We start from the raw sequence: 21,113 nt of genomic DNA, 5'->3' as shown, positions 1-21,113 counted from the left end.
TTGATTAAGTTATATAACAATAACAACACAACACAGCTTCACGCTTTATCCCTAGCGGGGTAGTCAGAGAGAACGGAGCGCCAAACGCTACGGTAAAACTAATATTTGACTGGAGTATTTATTAATAAATTGAGATATTACAATAATAATGATTTATTTTGTTCAAATAGAGTTATGGCACAATATAATATTATTTGTTCGTTTAGAAATCAAGATAAAGGATTAAGTAATCTGTGCCTTGGAGATGGCACCTGCGTCGATTTGTTTGTGTTAAAGTATGAGTACGTGACAATATTATTTATTATTATTTGACATGAAATAGAGCAAAATTTAATAAAGTTAAATATCCAAAATGGGAGTACCAGCATTCTTTCGCTGGCTAAGCCGCAAATATCCAAGCGTTATTGTGGAATGTGTTGAACAGAGGGTAATAATTATAACCTAAAAATTATAAATTTAGTTGTAAATTTAGTCGTAATTATTAAATTAAACTGTTAATAAAATAATTTTCAGCCTACCGACGTAGATGGCCAGCTTGTTTACGTAGACTCATCGTTACCAAACCCTAACGGAGTGGAGTTTGATAACTTATACTTAGACATGAATGGTATTATCCATCCTTGCACACATCCTGAGGATAAACCACCCCCTAAAGATGAAGATGAGATGATGGTAGCCATCTTCGAATGCATTGACCGCTTGTTCCGTATCGTGAGGCCAAGGAAATTATTATATATGGCTATTGATGGAGTTGTGAGTTATATTAACATTTAAATAGTCATTTCATCTTAGGTATAATTATTTATAATTGTTTGAGTTGTAAATGTCATATATTTATGTTAAATTGCTTAGAGATATTTTCTTTCCAACAAGACTTAAGAGGTTGTATGTACTATATCACACAATGAGTTTTCTTAGTATATGTATTTTTTGATATACCATTTTAATGATAGGCACCTAGAGCTAAAATGAACCAACAAAGGTCAAGAAGATTCAGGGCATCCAAGGAAACTCAAGAGAAAATTGAAGAGGTAGCCCGCATTAGATCTGAATTGCAGGTTAAAGGTGCATACTTGCCACCTGAAAGGCCAAAAGAAGCTCATTTTGATTCTAACTGTATTACTCCTGGAACTCCTTTTATGGACAGATTGAGCAAGTGTTTACATTACTATATACATGACAGGTAAATAAGTATGTTAATTTGTAAAAAAAATAAGCTACTTCAAACTCCTATCTGTCTGAGCCACTTAGCAGGGTAGGCAGGGAGAAACTAGTGTTATAACAGTGTTCCCCACTTTCTGCCCAATTTTTCAGGCAAAGCATATTAAATGGTGGCATTTAACACCATGCTTTGTCTATTAGAGTAGAGAAATGAAAACAATTCCCTGGAAATTGAATCCACAACCAATCATTTGCAATGAGAAGCTGTCTTACTGCACCAACATAGCTAGAAGAATTAATTAAATTCCTATTTACTGATTGACTACTACACTAGGTTCCCTCTGCCTACCCTGCTGTGTGTGGGATACAGCATGAAGCTGGTTTTATGATTTAAGTGTGTAAATCTTTTGTTTTGAAAAAAGAAAACAATCTTTTATAGATTAAACAATGATCCTGGCTGGAAAGGAATCAAAGTTATACTTTCTGATGCTAATGTCCCTGGTGAAGGGGAACATAAGATTATGGACTATATTAGAAGACAGAGGGGTAAGTTACATTTGAAACTATTATATATGTTTATATTTATATTTATTAAACATTACTTGCTAGATTATGAAAATAATCTTGAAATAAAATTACTTATATGTATTTAATGAGATTATAAAAATCATAGAATATTCTTTATTTTAACAATTTTTCGAGTAATAAATAAAAATTAAAGATTTGCTTAACCATTAAATTTTTTCGATTTTTTTAAAATTGTTTATATAAAAATGTTACAAAAATGTTTAATCTAAATATTAAGAAAAGGAAAATATTTAAAAAATTATGTGGGACTTTTCTTATAGAGCTACATTGTAACTGATCTATTCTTGTTAGCATCTCTTTTAAAATTTTCTGCTAAATGTTGTAATAATATACATATATGTTGAATTGCCTAGACATCCTTTCCTTAGTATGTGAATAGGGCTTTAAAAAATTATAAAATATTCTTAATATTTTTACATTTCCAGCTCAACCTGACCATGATCCAAATACTCAGCATGTGCTTTGTGGAGCCGATGCTGATTTAATTATGTTGGGACTAGCGACACATGAACCTAACTTTACTATTATAAGAGAGGAGTTCAAACCTAATAAACCAAGGCCTTGCGATGTTTGCGGACAGTTAGGTAAGGGAGAATTTTGAATGAATTTAATTTTTTAGCTTTAAACTATAAATAACAGGGTAAGCAGAGACAACCTATTATTTAGACACTGCATTCCCCACTTTTTTACAAATTTTCATGACAGGTCATGTTAGAATTGGAATTTGCTGTTTCATTACGCCACAATGACCCCAAATGTTAGATTTTTTTTTGATGCAAAGTGGTCTAACTTGTAGTAGATTCTCCCATAATAATTTTAATACTTCCAGGTCACGAAATGAAAGAGTGTACAGGCACTACACCCGATGCGTCGTTGGTTAGATCAGATCCTGCATTTGGAAACCAAGACAGTTTTATATTTGTGAGACTGAGTGTGCTGAGGGAGTACTTGGAGAAAGTAAGTCAAATGTTTATTATTATGATGGTTTTCTTGGTTTCATACTGTATCCCACATTTAGCAGAATATGCAAAGGAAACCTGGGAACTTAGTGCTAAAATGCTTTGTTGTTATTAAGATACTTCCTTCCCCAATTTCTGCTGAATTCTGGAGACATTGCATTTTGAAGTGGGGATTAACCCACAGAGAGCCATTTATAGCCGCACGACTGGTCCTCTACTCCACGACTGACCGCAAATGAAGTTAATTAACTGTATATATTATTTAAATAATTGGGAAATATTTTTTTATATTTTCCATGTTTGTTTTTGCATTTATCTGGGAAAGTTAGCATATCAATAAATAAATTTTCCTTTTTGTTTTCCTTCCTAATAAACAAGTATTAGTAGAATGCTAATTAAACAAGGTCATTAAAAAAAATCCTCATCATTCATCATCAGAATAGCCTTAATTAGATATAGTAATATTGGGTCCTGCTAACAAACAACTCACTGCCAGAAAGAAACGGAGAATGATGTGTCATATAAGCGGATGCGAGCGTGCAACTGAATAAGCATATTATTAGATTTTTTTCAATCTAATTAAACAATATAAAAATTGTTTTAGTATATAATATACATTTAACTATATATGTGGTGTTGAGCTCCGCCACTCAACATACAATTGCACCAGAATTTGGCTAAAAGTGGGGAAGGGAAGTGTCTTAGTGGGAATGGAATGTTTAACAATTGGTTCCTAGGTTCCCTCTGCCTACCCTGCCTACTATGTGTGAGATACAGTGAGGAGCTAAAAAAGAAATATACATATCCTAATAAAAAAAAATTTCTTTGACAGGAACTTCAAATGCCAAATCTGCCTTTCAATTATGATTTTGAACGAGCGTTAGATGATTGGGTTTTCATGTGTTTCTTCGTGGGTAACGACTTTCTACCGCATTTACCCAGCTTGGAAATAAGAGAGGGTGCTGTTGATAGACTGGTGAATTTGTATAAGAAATGTGTTTATAAGACTAGGGTAGGTTAAAGCTTATTTTAAATTATTTTGGTCTTATTTGTGGTAAAGTTAAGAGCAATTTATGATTTATATGCTTTTTAATTGAAAGCTGTTGGTTAAAAATATTTTTATCTTTAAACTTCCTAGCTGAATCAGGTGTGTATTTATTCTCTTAAGCTATTAAAAATAATGAACTTCAAGGTACCTTGAAAATATTTTTTAATAATAAAATAGTTTTATTTCTTAATATAATGTAAATGTATACCAAAAAATAGTTTTTATTTAGGCACATAAAATATATATGTGAGACAGGCTCAGACTAGCTTGTAGCTTTGAGGTTAGGCTTCAATTGTAGTAATATTTTGAAATAAATGGCTTATATTTTTTATAAGCCATTAATTTCTAAGAGTTAATGTGTTGCAGAACCCTCAGATGCTGATGAATTAATATTTATTACTACAAATTAATTTATAAAGGATTTTAAATTTCCAGGGCTGGATAACAGATTCAGGAGATGTAAACCTAGATCGAGTCCAAGTAATAATGGATGAGTTGGGTCGCATGGAGGACGAGATTTTCAGGAGAAGACACCAAAATGAAGTCAGCTTTAAAGCTAGGGAGAAAGCCAAGAAACAACAGAAAGTTAATTTTGAACTGTTGGAGAAGACCCAATTTGCACCTATGGTGAGAAAAAAAATATAATTTTGAATTAAAATAATATTTTATTTTATTTCACGCCATCGATATTCAGTCTTATATATGTAGAATTTATTAATGCAAAGGGATGTGAAGCAGTGGCGTAGGGAGGGGGGTCGTGCGCGAGCGGTTCGGTCGCACCGGGCATCAAAAGGAAAGATTTTTTTCAATCAAGAATCAAGAAATGTACAAGTAAAATGAGAGAATGAAAATGAAAAATAGATTGTATTTAGAGGCAAAAAAATAAAATTAAGTGAAATATTGAATTTCTATGAGTCTTTGTTGTAGAGTAGGGTGTCAATAAAGATGAACATTAGAGAAGTAGGTAAACTGTTACGAATAACAATAGAAAGATCCTTTAGACTTTGAAGAACCATGGACCACTAGAACTCTTGACTTTTATACACAAACATCAGCTGTCTGATTCTGTGCCTAATATTGTAATCCTGGTCAGGATTTATAACATAAGAGCGACGTAAAACTTTAGCCACCAGAGCCCACGACGCATGCCCGAATACCGCAAACAGTAAAAAATTCACATTCAAAAGTCTCACATTTTCCACATACATATTGCATATGCATGTAGGGAGACTCTGAGAGCATTTTGAGTAAAATTCTCCAGTCAAATGAAAATATTTCAATCTCACCTTCTAATAAGTACATTTGACCACCCTTAATTCCTGCTTAATTTTTTTTTTCTCTTCATTATCAATGGTGAAATTTTTCACCGGTATTTGCCAAAGACGCTATAATTGAATAACGAAGTTATATATGTAATTTTTTATTTAAATTAATTCTTTTTAAATAAAACTCTCAAATTTTAACCTCAGTCTAATCGTAATCACGGTTGGGTTTCCAATAATATATAATACTAAATATAAGCAATTACACACGCTTCCTTTAAAAATGTAAGATCTTATTAAATTAATTCTTATTCTTTTCCTGGTTGTAGCCATTAGGTGAAGCGTCCAGATCGGTGTCTAACGCGCGTAAAGAAGCCGCTAATATACGTTTAGCTGGAATGCAAGCTGTTGCTGCGGTGAGATTACACATTTTTATTTCATTTCTATACATTGTATGTATGCCTTTATATATTGTTGAGGGCGTCGGGGACTGTCAACGCGAATTTGTTTGATTCCCACTTAAAGGAATGAAATATTTTCATTTCTTTGCTCTGGTAAACAGGCAAGATATGGCGATGATTCCGCCTCAAATATATATATGAACTAAAAAATGTATCTAGTACTAAGTTGAAACAGATTTATAAGCATTTAAATACTAATTGCCATATAGTCCAACTTAAGTCTCATTTAACATATTATTATGCTTTACATTTCAAACAGCAAGAATCTGAGCAAAGAGGCAGAAAACGTACAGCTACAGATGCGGGTTTAGACGATGACGATCAACATGACGAGGTCAGACTGTGGGAGGAGGGTTTCAAGGAGAGATACTATGAGAGCAAGTTCGAAGTCGCAAGGGATAATTTAGAATTTAGGTAAGACATTTTCTGGTGTTATTTGATTATAACTTTGAGACTTTTATAGATTTTTATGATATTGCGTATAAGGGTATTATGGATCAGGGGGACAGCATCTGTAAAAAAATATGATTGTGGGTTCGATTCTTACTCACTCAAATTATATTATTTCCTCCATTGTGGTTAGATAGCGTCAAGTTTGAGAATTTAACATGCAATGTGTCTCTAATTTACATGGAGAGAGAATGTAGTGTCTTAGCACTAGGTTTTCTCTGTCTAACCTGTGATATACAGCATAAATCATGAAGCTGTAAAACCTTAATTTTAAAATGTTTTTATTTACTCAATTAAAATTTTCCTTAAATGGAAACATTGTTTTACATCTCTTCAACCAATACCTAACATACCTAAGGCCTAAACAGCCATTAAAAAAAAATAATTCAATCATCTTCCAACTTCAAGGTTTTCCCACATAGCAGATAGGCAAAGAATCCTAGTCTTAAGACATTTCATTCCTCAATGACAAACTTGTCTCTCCCTAGTTTCAAAAATTAAAAAAAAACCCTTTCTTTTCTAGATATCGTGTAGCGTTACAATACGTGCGCGGTCTGTGCTGGGTGCTCAGATACTACTACCAGGGCTGTGCCAGTTGGAAATGGTACTTCCCCTACCACTATGCTCCGTTTGCGTCTGACTTTGTTAACATACAAGGACTGTCTACTAAGTTCGAGAAGGGAACTCAGCCAGTGAGTTGTGGGCTTGAAACCGATGTGGGGTAGTGGGTGTTAATTTATATGTATATATGTATGTTCTAATAGTATAGAATTTAGTTCAGTTTAGTATATTAATTAGCAACCTAGTGATCTAGGGACATTGATCCAAAATATAAAAATATATTATTTGTTATTACAATTCGAACCTACTTACTATGTTTGTTATACATTGAAATACAATATATTTAAAAAATCTTTATGTGGTTTCGAAGAGGCGCAGGTTCGAATGTCGCCACGTAAAATTTTTATATGATTCTAAATGTTTTCATTTCCTTGGTGTGTATATGCAATGTAATAATATATGAATTCTAAAATGTACATATTTTATTTAGTTCCGGCCTTTAGAGCAGTTGATGGGCGTGTTCCCAGCGGCCAGCGCGCAGCACGTGCCCAGTCCTTGGGCACAATTGATGAGCGATCCGGTAATGTCTTCGATTCATTAGATAAAACTACTTCTTGTATTAAATTTGTTTTTTTTTCTTCTGTTTAATCCTATATCTCTTATATAGCAGAGTTAGAAGGGGAACATAGTGTTAAAATATTTCGTTCTTCTTTGAGACCATCATGATGTAATGATCATTGCACTTAATTGTAATTGAGATGGTTGCAGGCTCAATAGCTACTTGTGGAAAAGAAATATTTCTTTATCCCCACTCTGATAAGATAAGAGGCTGGAATTCTAGGGGCTAGGGGGTAGAGTCTTGCTAACAACACGCAATGTCTCAACATTCTGGCAGAATGTAAACAGCGGAGTGTCTTGACACTATATTCTCTGAAGACTGACGACTATATTCTTACTTCAAGAACCTGTAAAAAGTGTATATCTCATATATTCTCGTAATATAATATTTTTTTTCACAGTTCTCTCCAATTATCGACTTTTATCCTACGGATTTCAAAATCGATTTAAATGGCAAGAAGTTTGCATGGCAGGGCGTCGCGTTGTTACCTTTTGTAGATGAAAACAGACTGTTTAAGGCTTTGGAGCCTTATTATAGCGACTTGACACAAGCTGAAAGTGAGTATTATTTAATTATATTGAACATTGAATAAATTATTCTAAGAATGTTTCATGTGGCATACACAATTCTTACTTTTTGTTCTATTTCGTTCAGAATTAAAGCCAGTTACATTCACTTATATAGCTATACTTATTTGCAATTTTTTTTTCTTTGTATAGAACAACGAAACATAAGAGGCCACGATCGTCTCTACATAGCGCCAGCTAACAAAAGCTATGAGTTTCTTCTCGCCCTGTACCAGGAGGCTGGGGCTGATCTCAAGAAGCTCATCTCCAATGAACAGAGATACCCGTTCTCCTGTGAGGGAGTTAGAGGAGATGTTATGTTGAGCGCTGATAACGTATGTCTTGGAGGGTAGGTGGATTTTTTTTCCTTTATATAGTACAGGTAAATTACCTGATGAAGGATGGCTTAAGACTGTTTTGTTTATTATCTGTGGATGTAGTGATAATGGTAAAAGAACAGATTCTCTTGTGACTGGGTTACATAAGATCTTATGTTGAGTGTCTTGGACAAGTTTGATATTTTTGGTTTATTTTTATAGATAAAATTTATGTTGGACAAATTCATTATGGAATAATATTAACAAATTACGAATTTTAAAAAATTTTTAAGATAAAAAAAATATTGTAATTGTAAGAATATATATAATTGAATTTGACAAAATATGGGAAATAAGTTTGTTGTCTACAATTATTTTTTCAATACAAATCGTCCCATGTCAATTAACTACTTTAATATGTCAATCAATTCAATAACAAGTAATATCGGAAAAAGGATTAATATTAAAATTTTATCTGTAAAGTGTCATTTTTCTACAGTCAACTAGCATCACCTGTAATCGGTCTTCGTCCAGTGCTAGACAACCAGGTGATCTGTGTCAGATATCAAGATCCTCAATACCCTGAGGAGTTCATCTTCCCGGCGAGGAGATTACGTGGTGCAGTGGAAGCACCCAGGGTGCTGAAGCCAGGAAACCTGTCGCACGAGGAGAACAGGAACTGGAGGCCGCAGATTGGTAAATTAACATTATAAAGTTGTTTGTTAAATCTTGATAAGTTTATGGTGTCATTTATTTCGTTGTATAGTAAGTTTTTGCTATTGTCTATTTTTGGCATACTTTAGCGTTAAGTGATTATGCATGAATAATATTATTTATGCTTAATTAAAATAAATAGGGAACAGAGACCGCCTCTGCCTACCCTGCCGTGTGCGGGATACAGCTTGAAGCTGATATTTTAATAATAATATTTATAACGGTGATCTCCTGATGATAAGGTTCCTAAAGGAGGTGATCCCTGTCTTAATAGTCAAAATATATAACGCTACAAGTGAGTCTTGAGTTTTATTGTCAATTACTTTGATGGGTTGTTTGCTTAATATGTTACCTATGTATTTAAAAGATAACAAAAAATATATTTTACGTAGGTATGGTGCGGTCCAACACGGTGGCGTCCTTAGAGGCTGCCGGTCACAGGATGTTAGGACACCAGCTGTCTCGATCACATTCCTATAGTAATGTGCCGCCCCCGCAGCAACACAGTAAGTATATTTTAAATTAATAAAAAATTGTTAAATAAATAACACAAGTACCGTCGTTATGGAAATAGTATTAAGACGCTCTGTTATAAATGGATAATATTAAAAAAGGAAAGACATAGTGTATTGACATTGACAGCGCTCGAGTAGCATATACTATAAAAATATGATTATACTCATTGGAATTTTCATTTTCCTCGCTCTGGTAAAAAGGCAAACGGCGGTGTCGCGTTATGCCCCTTTAAACTAATTGTTATTTCAGAGTTTGAGCCAACTTATTGACAAGTGTAAAACTTATCATAAAATCATAACGTTTCTTCTGTCATAACATTTTGTGGTCTATTTTAGATTTTTTTGTCTTTTAACTCAACAATTATGGAAGATTAACTTTATTTTTTCTAGCGAAACATACAGAATATTATTTAGCTCATAAACCACATACCTATTGGTGTCCAATATAAATTTTGTTGGAAATATTTGGAAAATAGTATACTTTGTAACTTTAATTTTAATGGAGTGACATCGACTACCCTCCAATATTCGGGGAGAAATCTGCACAAACAAACTCCACTCTTTGTTTAACTGGAAAAAAAACCGGTAAAATGAATATAATTCAGTCTCCCAAGTAGAGATCGGAACCTGCACCCTTCACGTTCACAATAAAACGCTATTCCACCCGGCCACGGTGGTCTCCAAAATCGAAATACCCATAATAAAATTAAGAAATAATAAAAAAAACTACCCATTTCCCCGAAACATCCCCTAATTGACTGTTATGGGGAAACAATTTAAGGGGCCAAAAGTTAAAGCCGATTTATAAATATACATAAAATAATAAGTAGAGATTGCACAAGAGGGGAGAGACACGTGACGCAATTATATTCGTAGGAAATTATTTAGCGATCAACATAGTGTTTGTATTTGTTGATTTGTTGATGATGATGATTATTTTTAAAAATTTGTTTTAACTTGTTTGACACTTTTGACAGGTATTGTTTTTATGTAGTTGATAAGTGTATTTTTTGTTTATATTGGTGGTGGTAGTGCGTTTGAATCTGCTTGCGATTTTTTGTATATTTATTATTCGAGTTATATATTAGAAATCGTAGGTGCAGTAGGTTACCGTCTGACGGTATTCAATGGTCATGATCTTCACTTCGATCCCAACTCGAGGCAGGGATTATATCTAAATTATTGTCATTATCTTGCTCCCGTAAAATAAGTATTTTCATTCTAAGATCTTTTAAATTTTAGTACAAGGTTCTCTCTGCTTACTCTGTTGAGTGGCGGAACTCGACGCCGCGCTTCGTTACCAGAGCGAAGATTTGAAAATATAAAATATTTATTTTATTTTCATTTTCCCCGAGTGGGTAGATTTTTTTTTTTTCTATTAATTAATATAAAAACAAAAAGAACAGTAGCAGCAACGAAACAAAGACATTTAATAATTTAATTACCGTATAAATTTAATTAAAAAAATATTATTGAAAAAGAATTAACAAACGAAAGTCAAAAGACCTCAATGGAGCCAAATCAGCACACATAAAGGCTAATTAGAAATAAAACACAATAAAGCATTCCGCAGGCCAATTAGCGGCGCTTTGTCTAGAACATTCTAGATGATCGGACTTTTGTTTTGCCATCGAGTTCGTTAGCGGTACCTACACTGCAGTGTCGTAGGGTATTTTATTTTTCTTATATGTTTATATATAGATAACATAATTATATCATTGCAGTTAAACCATGCCCGGTTTAACAGTAAACGTGACGGTTGTGGGTTCAACCCTCATTGAGAAATGATTATGTTTAAATTGATCTAATTTTCTCGCTCTGGTGGAAGAAGCTCGACCTGGAATTCCCTCTGGGTTCTCAACTTAAACACGTAATGTATCAAAAGCTGGGTGGAGCGTGGGGAACGGATTGTCTTAACATTATGTTTTATGTCTGAGTTGACATTGACTACTAAATTATAAAAATATTCCAAATTGGTGTGACTCTATGAGACTATGCATAGCTTCACGGTGTATCCCACACCCTGTTGTGTGTAGGCGCAGAGGGAACTTGAGTGTTAATACATTCTATTTCCCATTTTCCACCGACTTTCTGGATACATTGCTCGTTGAGTGGCGGAACTCAATGAAGCGAAAAGCGAAGAAGTGAAAATATTAAATATTTCATTGACTCGAGTGGGAATCGAACCCACAACCCGTCGTGTTTACAGTCACATTGTATGCCCCTGTGTCACGACTGGACTCTGTTTATTTATTTACTATTGAATAACACATCTCCAATTGGTACCTTTCTTAAACATTGATAGTATCACTTTAAATACATTTAAAATCTTACATAATAGCTGATTTTATCTACACATTAGCATTATACGCAATCTTCGGCTCAAACTCTTTGCAACATCAATAAGATGTGACAAAACATGCAATTATCGTTCGCCATACATACTAAAATAAGATACGGCAAACTAAAAAACCATTATAGCCGAATTTAAATTGGCCTATTTGGCCCTGAGGCATTGACGTGTAATAGCGCGAAAGGCAAACAGGAAGGAAGGGCCGCCATTGTCCGACGCAGTGTCGCCAACTACAAAAATAATAATTATCTAGGGCTGCCAACACAATGGCGCTTTTTTTTTGTAAATAACGGGTCGATCGGCTCAAGTGCTTCCTATTATCCGGTTCGAGAGGATTACTGTTTTTTTTTTTTGTATTTTGTATCGTTTTTTGTATCTTTATCCAGGTGGAGGTGTGGTAATACGTATTTTAGTTACTTTTTTATTTTCTAATCTATTAATACGATGAATATTGGATTTTTTAATTTTATTTTTTGAAGTGGAGAGCCGGATGTCTTAAGGTTTTATGGTTGATGTTATTGCGAAATATTTTTAAAATTTTTTTTACAAAAATACCTTCAAGGGAATTTTTCCCCTACAGAGTACCTATGTACATCGAATTATAGGTGTTTGTAAATTCTATGTAGTCTAGTGTCTGTCTGTAACGCGCCCTGCTAATATCGATGCGTTTTATTACCACTTAAAACACTTGTGTTTTCGAAATATTCCACCACACACAAAAACCCTTAACTTGACTTCCAATTAATCTCTTTTTACTTCGAATCAATTAAATGTAAAAAAAATATTAAAATTATGTAATGTGGCGCTTATGGCGGTGGTAGTAGGTTCGATTTTGCTCTGAGGGAAAACAACTTGACAGTAGGGGGCAGCACGTGGCCTAATTACTCCGCCCTCGTCGTGTTTCTTTAATTGAATATCCTTATTTGATTTTTAAATTGACATGTCTAAATAAATATGGATTTACTATCGCCCGTTTGAATGCAAGCGTTCGAGCGTTCCTCCTTTTGTTGTGTAATGAATTTGAAATTTTATTTTTATTTGCGTTATTTATTGTTTGTTTGGAAAAATTGTATTGGTGGTTCGTTGATGTTTTAGTTTGTGTTAGGTTCAAATCGCGATCGAAAGAAAATTCATGTAAATAATATGTGTATAACTTGTTTTATTTAACTCAACGTGGTCAAAAAGTCGAGGGCGAAACATAAGAAAAAAGGGAGAAACAAATAAATCAACCTTTACAAAATAAAGGAAAACTTGGTATTTTTTTTAAAGGTTCTCTTATAAATGTAATCAAAGCTTTGGATTGTTAACAAAAGCTGAAAAAAATCACTCCTAACTCCCAGTGAGCCAGGGTAGTTACGTCGGGGTATTACTCCATTACAGATAAAATTGGGCGTTACTAAGGTAGAAAGTAGAGTACGGCATCAATATGTCACAATATTGATAAACTCTCTTTGCCGACCCCGCAGTAGTATACATGAAAATACTTATAAAATTAAAATACTATATTTTAAGGCTAGTTGTAGTCGTGAAGATCAAAAATATATATATATTTAATGAACAATGCTTATGTAGCATGTGTTCCTTATTGTGCATCAAAACAGCTTCACGCTTTTTCCTTCATCAATGCTTAGTAGGTAGGCAGAGGCTACCAAGTGTTAAGATACATCGTTCCCCGCTTTCCACGAACAACGGCGGAAGTCTACGCCGCAAAGATCAAAATAATAAAAAAAACAACATTTCCAAATGCCTATAAAGCACTCGAATCAGTCTTAGCCGCCTACGCCGTCCTATCTATCCACGCTTAGTTTAAAATGATGCCTAAAAACAGTTCCGCCGACCTCGCGGCTTAGCTACTTGAGCACGCGCGCCACCGACTCTAATTATTGCGAATCCCAGGTTCCGCTACGGTCGAGTGGCGTGCCGTCTCGTTTATTTCTACTTTCTTTTTTTATTTTTTTACTTTTTTTTATCCCTAAAAGAAATTGTCAAGCTGTGACTGACGAAAGTCGTGCTCGAGATGATAGGTGGTGTGGTATGTTTGTTTTTGGTATGATTATGTTTTTGTAGGTTGGTAGGTAGGTACATACGCGCTTTTTTGTCTGTGCTTTGTTTTTTTTTGTCTGTGATGGTTGACATTTTTGTGTTGATTTGTGTTAAATATGTAGTGGGTAATTGTTAAAAAATAATATTTATTATTTTATTGAATTGACAACGTTATTTTTTTCTGTCGTACGAATATTTTCTGTTTCATTCGCTATATCCCACACATAGATATACTATATATACCTACATTCTTTCCCATTTTCCGCATTGATCGTTGAGTGGCGGATCTCATCGTCGCAAGATTTTTTCTTGTCTCTTTATTATTTATTCGTGACTCAATTTTTCACGTCAAAGTATAGTGTATATAAATATATAGTATAGTGTATATAAATATATACACTTCTTGTAATTCTACTTAATATATAGAAGTTGGTGTATTAAAAAAACACAGATTTATCTTTTTCGTACAAAATTCTTAAAAATTGTAAAATAATTCTGTGTCCATCAGAAATAATTTGACTATGTTTTTTTTAAATATTCATACAATAATTGGACATTAGTTTAATAAATATACAAGAAAAGATCGAATATTATATATGTATTTAAGTACATACTAGTTCTATTTAGTAGTAGCGTCGCGTCCTTGGAACGTACTCGTATAATTTAGGCGCGAACGCGACGCCGCCATTGCTCTTATTTGCGACGCTTTCATACGGTGAATGTGTCGCGCCGGCGTCCATTAGGTGCCTATTATGTGCTGGCGTGCTTATTTTTTTTTGTTATTGCTGTAGATACTGCTGATGATGAGAGGTGGTACAGCTAAAATGTTACTTCGAACTTCTTTGGAAAGCATATGCATTTGTGTAGGAAATAATGTAGTCGTGAGTTGATTTAGTGGTTGAGTAGGTTACACATTAAGGCAAATTTCGCATATAATTGTGGAATACACTAATTCATTCATCATTCTCGTGTGTAGCATGTGTCATTTAATATTGTTTGTGTTGTGTTTGCATGTGGACCCCACCAGTAAATGATTGAGCAATTAGAAATGATTTAGTTTGTTTTTTTTTCTTTAATGGCGTGTAATAATTGTATCAATTGTTGGTAGGTCTTATAAATAAAGAGATAAATAAACACTGTGTACAGTCTATAATTTTATAGTAATAATAAGTTATTGTCTATTCCATTTTTTTAAAAAAGCAAGGGTAATTTAATTTGTCATTTAAACCTTTATTACCTCACAAAATTAAAAACGAATGATAACATGAAAATAAATTTAAATTATAGTGAACAATATTTATATAACATTCAGTAGAAGCACTCGTGTAGTTGATCTCTTTGAACATGTCACGAATTTTATAAGTGGCCTCTTACTTCTTACCGTTTAGTCATTTATGTGAAACCCGAATCGTAAATTCAAATATGTCACGTACCTACCTACCTACTACTTTACATTTATGTTAGCTTCACGCTGAGAGGAATCTGGGAACCTAGTGTTAAGACACTCCGTTACAATTAAGACACTTCCGTTCGTAACCTTGCGTTAATTGTCGAGGTGTTGCGTGTCGAGAAGTGGAACTCAAGTGCACGCTTTACCTCGTTACCAGAGATTAAATATTTAATTCCCTCGAGTGGTAATCGAACCGACAACCGTGGGTGCACCTGCGCCGCGACGGCCTCACAAAGTATATATAACACAGGCAGTTACAGTAACATAATGACGGTAGCAAATCGCGCCCCACGTCGGGCGCCATCCAACAATGGCACCTAATGGCGACGCCTCGTTACGCACTCGCAGAGAGTAGAGAGCATAATTATAAAGAGAGCTACGTACTGGGGACTATCTGAATTATCACTTGCCTTTTAAAGATTAACTAGGCGGTACGAAAGCTGACGTGTAACTGCTAGTTTTGTGCGGATACTATCACATTAAGGTGCCTTTTGTGTTGTGTTCACGATTGCTGTAGGTACTCTTATCACACACTTCTATCATAATTTTGTGTCATCGTCCTAATTCGGTATAATGTATTTGATTTTGGCATATTTTATTAATCCTGTTTTATTTTAATCCTATTTTAAGTTTTATTGTTGTTTTTTGTAGTAGTTTTTAAACGAATTCGTGATAGTGCACGCGTTGAGATAGTGAGATAGTGGTTGTGTTAAGGTATTGTAATTTATGTTAGTATCACATGAGCTTTCGCTCTTTGATGCAAGACAAAATTGGACGTTGCTAGGATGGAAAGTAGAGTACGGTATCAATGTATCACAATATTGATAAACTCTGTTTGCCATTCCCGCAATAGATTAGAATACATGAAAATACTTGTAAAAATAAGATACCATAATTATATTTTATACCCAGACGTACCGCGACTGTGAACGCGTATTTGTCAGAAAATAGATATAAAAGAACAATAGGAAAATCTTTGATAAAAAATAAAACTTATGCCAAAAAAATCACACGGCCATAAAACTAAAACATATTAAAATGATCAAATTTACAAGAAATGACTTGACACGCACTACTAAGTCGCGTACTTGTCTTATTACAGCTGGTCGGGAGTCGCACTCGGCTGCGTCGCTATGACGGCATGAGTGTTTGAGAACGCTTTGTTTGTGGCAGTGCTGAGCTCAGAGCTATCGGTTCACTCGCGGGTCTATCGCAGAAAATCCTTTTAGATCCAAAACTTTGTACAGACCTCGCCCACTCCCCGCCTCTTTGGAATAAGCTGTTTCTAACGTTGATGTAGTGTTGCTGGAATGGAAATTCTAAATTAAAAGTTTTAAAGTATTTAAATAATTAGTATTAAATTAAATTTCTTTTCTTGTTTTTTCATATTCCAACTAATTTAAAGTGTATATGTAACATATAATTACTGAATAAAGCATTTATTTATTTATTTATGTAAAATTTATAATTTTAATGATAATTCTAATGGGCCATTATGTTATTAAGAAAGGTTGACTGTTATTGGGGTTTTCATTTGTGATATAGGTGCTTCCTCAGTCTGACAAGGAAATACGAAATAGGCATCGTCATATAAGCCGCAAAGAGTAAGAATTCATTATTTTTCTTCTTCCTTTAATGCAAAGTACAAGAGATGTGTGAAAATGTGTGAAAAAAAATTATTCCTGATTACAATAGGTACTTGTACTATAAGTGTAAGTCATGATTCGTTATTCGGACAATACTTTGTTTACTTTTTAAATCATTGTCACATTTAAAACATCTTACTACGATAAGTGTTTAGAGGTCGTCCACAAGATCCATTACCTTTTAGCACCTTAAAAGTATCTTTTGTCCATACATATATGTAAATCCAAAATAAATTGCCTCACTGCGCCCATTCAAAATGGCTTTCACCTGAAACAAGCTGGCCACCAGTCATAAAGGCGCTTCACACTTATCTAGATCCGCGCGTAAGATATAGCACAAAGCGAGCGATTAAACACTTGTCGACGTTTCACACGGACTCGATTTGTAAGCGGTTTTAAGTTGTCGAGTGTTGCGTCGTTTTGTGCCTCCGGCGAACGAGTGCTGGGCCTTATGTTTAGTAAAAAGTCAAACTTAGCGTGGTTCTGCCCATTCAATGTATGACTACATTACTACTTAATAAGACACAAGTGACCAGCTTTCAAAGACACGCGTAATATTTATTACCTTCAAATGATATATGGTGATATTATTTTAAATAGTTTCTACATTTTTTTACATTTTTTTTAGGATTATGAGAAATCTTTTTATAATATATTGCAGAATAAAATTAAGACATTCATTACTAGGTTTTGTAATCTGCATAGTTTTTAAAAGAAATGTGAAGTTATTATAATTAAGTTATAGTAAAATTCTCATTATTGTTTCAGATCGTTCACAATCCCAATCATTTGGACCACGACGTGATGGGTACGTGGCTCACCAGCAATACAACCAAGGATACAATCAATCAGGATACCAGTCCGGAAATCAAGGCAGGTACGGGCAGAATCAGGATAGGCATGGATCCAACCAAGATAGGCATGGATCCAACCAGGATAGATATGGGTCCAACCAGGGATACAGACAAAACCAGGGTCAGGGTCACAGGTACCAGAACCCTGGCCAAGGATACTCCTCACAAGGATACAGGCAGGGCAACGGTCAACATGGACAAAATCATGGTCAAAGGAACTATAATCCTAGACCCTCAGGATCTAATAGATATCAAGGGAATTCAACATGGCGTTGAAAATTACATTTTGAAATTTTTTTTACACGTAAGTTAAAAATGACGGAGGGCTGATTGGTCACGAAAAAAATATAGTTGATTGTACGAAGAGTACGAGGACTTAGGTAAACAAATATTTTGTTTATTATATTGTTTTAATTTTTTAAATACTAGATCACTTTTAGTGTTGTGCACTTTTAAGCTTTCTCTTTAGAAAGTAGAACCTTTAATTATTTGTAGATATACTCGTATATATATTTTTCTTTAAATTTGTATTTTTAAATACATGTGTTTTCTTAATAATAATAAAAAAAAATATCAGCTTCATACTGTATCCCGCACACAGCAGGGTAGGCAGAGGGAACCTAGTGTTAAGACACTCTGTCACTCACTTCTGCCGTATTCTGGAGGCGTTGCGTGTTGAGTGAGAACTCAACGAAATAGAAATATAAACCTCCTCTATTTTCTTAATAATAATATGTTGAATATTAAATGACAATCTGAATTATTACAATTATGACATTCTGAATTAATTAATATGTTGATGACATTATAATAAAACAATAATTATTACTTATTATTGCACTTTTTTTTTATCCAATTTTTGATTATTAATTATTTTATTTTAATTATGATAATGTTAATGCATAATAAATATTCACAATTTTAGTTTTTTAAGAATGATATTTTTAATGGACACATGATAGTAATATTATCTCCTTATTCCCCGAAGTGATTAGTGTTCAACTGGCACGTTCTGAATACCAAAAACAAAGAACAGAATGCAAAGTGCATACAAAGTTTTTTTAAATTATTTTATTATTATGCATTTCGGGGGCGCAGGGACGTTGGCGCAACGTGGAGGTTGCAGGATTTTTAAACAATTCATTTTTAAAATATATTTTTGTCTGATGGCATATCTTTAAAAAAATAATTCATAGAAAAATATATTGGTGTGGAACAGGTGTCTTCTAGATTTTTTTCGAAAAAACCTTATAAAAAATATACTTTATTATTGTAGATTATTAATATCGATAGATGTCATATTCGTACTTGTATCCCCATTCCTATCTTTATTATAGCAAGCAACACAAAACGCTGTCAGAAATATTTATTAAAATAACTTTGAAAATACCTATTTGATTATTTGAAATTTGTGAATATGATTTAATAAATAATAATTTGATTTTTTTCATAAAAAATACCGCCTAAGTGAAATATTTTTTTTTTACAATATTGAACTTCGAAATTTGTAACATTCGCCATATATACCATATATCCAGTGCTGAAGAAAATAAAAAAAGCTGTAAATTTAAAATGCTCCTTTAAATAGTTGAATACGATATATTAATTTGTAATTTCTTATTAATTGTAATGTTACAAATAAATATGATTTAGAAAGTATCAGAATCTTTTATTTTTCCTTATCATTTCTGTATTGCTCAATAAGACAACGTCTGTCTGTGAACGTGGAACGTGAACATTTTTGTGGTTTCGATCCCTATCCAGGGATATTGATTATTTCATTTTCCCCACTCCGATACATAAAATATGGCGCTAAGTTCCGCCACTCATCACGCGGTGTCTCTTCAGGCGGGAAACGGAGAACAGAATGTCTACACTAGTTCTTTCTGCCTGTTCAAATATAAGACCGAAAAACTTTACCTAGAAAAAAATTAAAAATAAAAAATGTCTAAAAAAAATGCTTATGTACATCTAGAATGAGCATTTATCAAAGACATGTCTTATTTTATAGAAACATTGTTATTTTACAATGGAAACGGAGTGTAAGACATTAGGTTCCCAGGTTCCGTCTGCCTTCCATACTATGTGCGGGATAAAGCGCTGCAAAAGCGTAAAGTGCTGCTTCTATTGTTGTTATATTATTAAATGCCAAAAATCCTCCTACTGATAAAGTTTATGAGGATGGATATTTGTTCTACTTTCACGCAAAAACCATTGATAAAGCTTTATAGTACCTATAGCAATATAGCAATTCTGATATAAATCAGAATAATTCATAGACTACAATTTATGTAAACATTTTGAATATAATAAACTAATACATTGAAGTCAGTATAAAATATTTGCTAATAAATAAAATAGTACCTACTTAGAATAAATTACACGTTTTTCGTAGACAACAATAATAAGATCAATTTATAATATGCAAACTGTAGGTATATTCACAGATTTTATCTAAATATGTAGAACAGAGTGCCCTGACACTACGTTCTCTGTGCCCACTCTCAGGTTAACAAAATAAGCTATTTATGGAATTCTTTAATATCCAAAGTAATATAGCCAGCTAGCTACGAAAATTCGACGTTATCGAGAGAACACATGTAACCGCCACAACGATTTTCAATATCGCGGACAAAGCGGCTGAAGTGGTGATTGTGTGCGATCAATAGTTTTTTAATTTCTTTTTTTTCTCCACACAATCGAAGGTACGAATTTAGATGAAAGGAATTAGGGGCTGGCTGGAGGCCACTCCAGCCTGAATGAACTTCAAGTTAAATGATTTTTAAGATTTTTTGTCCAGGTAAGCGTAATGGGCCGTTATTAACGCTGAGGAAGTTACTAGTAGTTTCGGTTCGCTTGAATGTACCTAATTCTTGTTAAAATATAGCCAATTATGGTCAACATTTTATATTTTAATATTTGTTTAATAACTCAGGTTCTAGTTATAATCTGTTCATAAGGTGAAGGAAAACTCTAAAAAGAGAATAACCGTTGATAGATACGTACGTCGATGGAAAAAAAAAATTTAACCAGCTTCACGCTGTATCCCGCAAGCAGCATGGTAGGCAGAGGGAACTTAGTGTTAAGACACTCCGTTTTCCACTTTCCGTCGAATACTGGAGGCATTGCATGTTGAGTGGCGGAACTCACCGCCACGCTTTGCCTAGATACCAGAGCAAAGATATGAAAATATACTTTTAAATAAATATTTATTTGCCTCGAGTGGGGATCGAACCGACAACCAGTCGCGTTTACAATTACACACGTGTGCCCCTAAGCCACGACTGGCCTGGCGTGGTAGTCCTTGTTATACTTGCATATATAATCGTATGTACCATGCATTCGTACATTGTACAATTAAGTATAGAGAACGTTCGTCATTCAGAATTTTATAGAATGTTCATTAGTAGATGCTTTATTTAATAATTTAATTCGTATCCGGCCGCCAGTAGGTAGTAGGTACCTACCGCGCGCGCTCATTATGGCATCATTATATCATGTTACTTTATTGTTTGTTACTTTATCCTATATTTTACCAATTTGCAA

At 33.8% G+C, this 21,113-nt stretch overlaps 1 protein-coding gene across 1 annotated transcript; it reads left to right on the top strand.

The window, feature by feature from the left end:
• The first annotated feature begins 230 nt into the window (after positions 1 to 230).
• On the top strand, positions 231 to 19,226 carry Rat1 (5'-3' exoribonuclease 2 Rat1). Its single transcript, XM_085189263.1, has 17 exons — positions 231 to 427; positions 514 to 753; positions 954 to 1,183; positions 1,601 to 1,707; positions 2,175 to 2,333; positions 2,579 to 2,706; positions 3,541 to 3,720; positions 4,192 to 4,383; positions 5,348 to 5,434; positions 5,739 to 5,893; positions 6,453 to 6,621; positions 6,981 to 7,070; positions 7,510 to 7,666; positions 7,829 to 8,024; positions 8,492 to 8,688; positions 9,099 to 9,212; positions 17,482 to 19,226. Exons 1-17 carry the CDS (start codon positions 353 to 355, stop codon positions 17,841 to 17,843), a joined length of 2,838 nt encoding a protein of 945 aa, XP_085045389.1. The 5' UTR covers positions 231 to 352; the 3' UTR covers positions 17,844 to 19,226.
• The last annotated feature ends 1,887 nt before the right edge of the window (positions 19,227 to 21,113 follow it).

Source organism: Heliconius melpomene, chromosome 8, assembly GCF_056956725.1.
Source record: "Heliconius melpomene rosina isolate 202511_hmr_F chromosome 8, ASM5695672v1, whole genome shotgun sequence".
NCBI classification, from domain to species: domain Eukaryota; kingdom Metazoa; phylum Arthropoda; class Insecta; order Lepidoptera; family Nymphalidae; genus Heliconius; species Heliconius melpomene.
This window is presented reverse-complemented; position numbering and strand designations above follow the sequence as displayed.

Bases quoted from the DNA above. Each gene is read 5' to 3' on its own strand.
- Rat1 (XM_085189263.1), top strand. From the start codon at position 353: ATGGGAGTACCAGCATTCTTTCGCTGGCTAAGCCGCAAATATCCAAGC. The intron at 2,707-3,540 runs GTAAGTCAAATG...TTTCTTTGACAG, and splicing joins TGAGGGAGTACTTGGAGAAA to GAACTTCAAATGCCAAATCT. The intron at 5,435-5,738 runs GTGAGATTACAC...CATTTCAAACAG, and splicing joins GAATGCAAGCTGTTGCTGCG to CAAGAATCTGAGCAAAGAGG.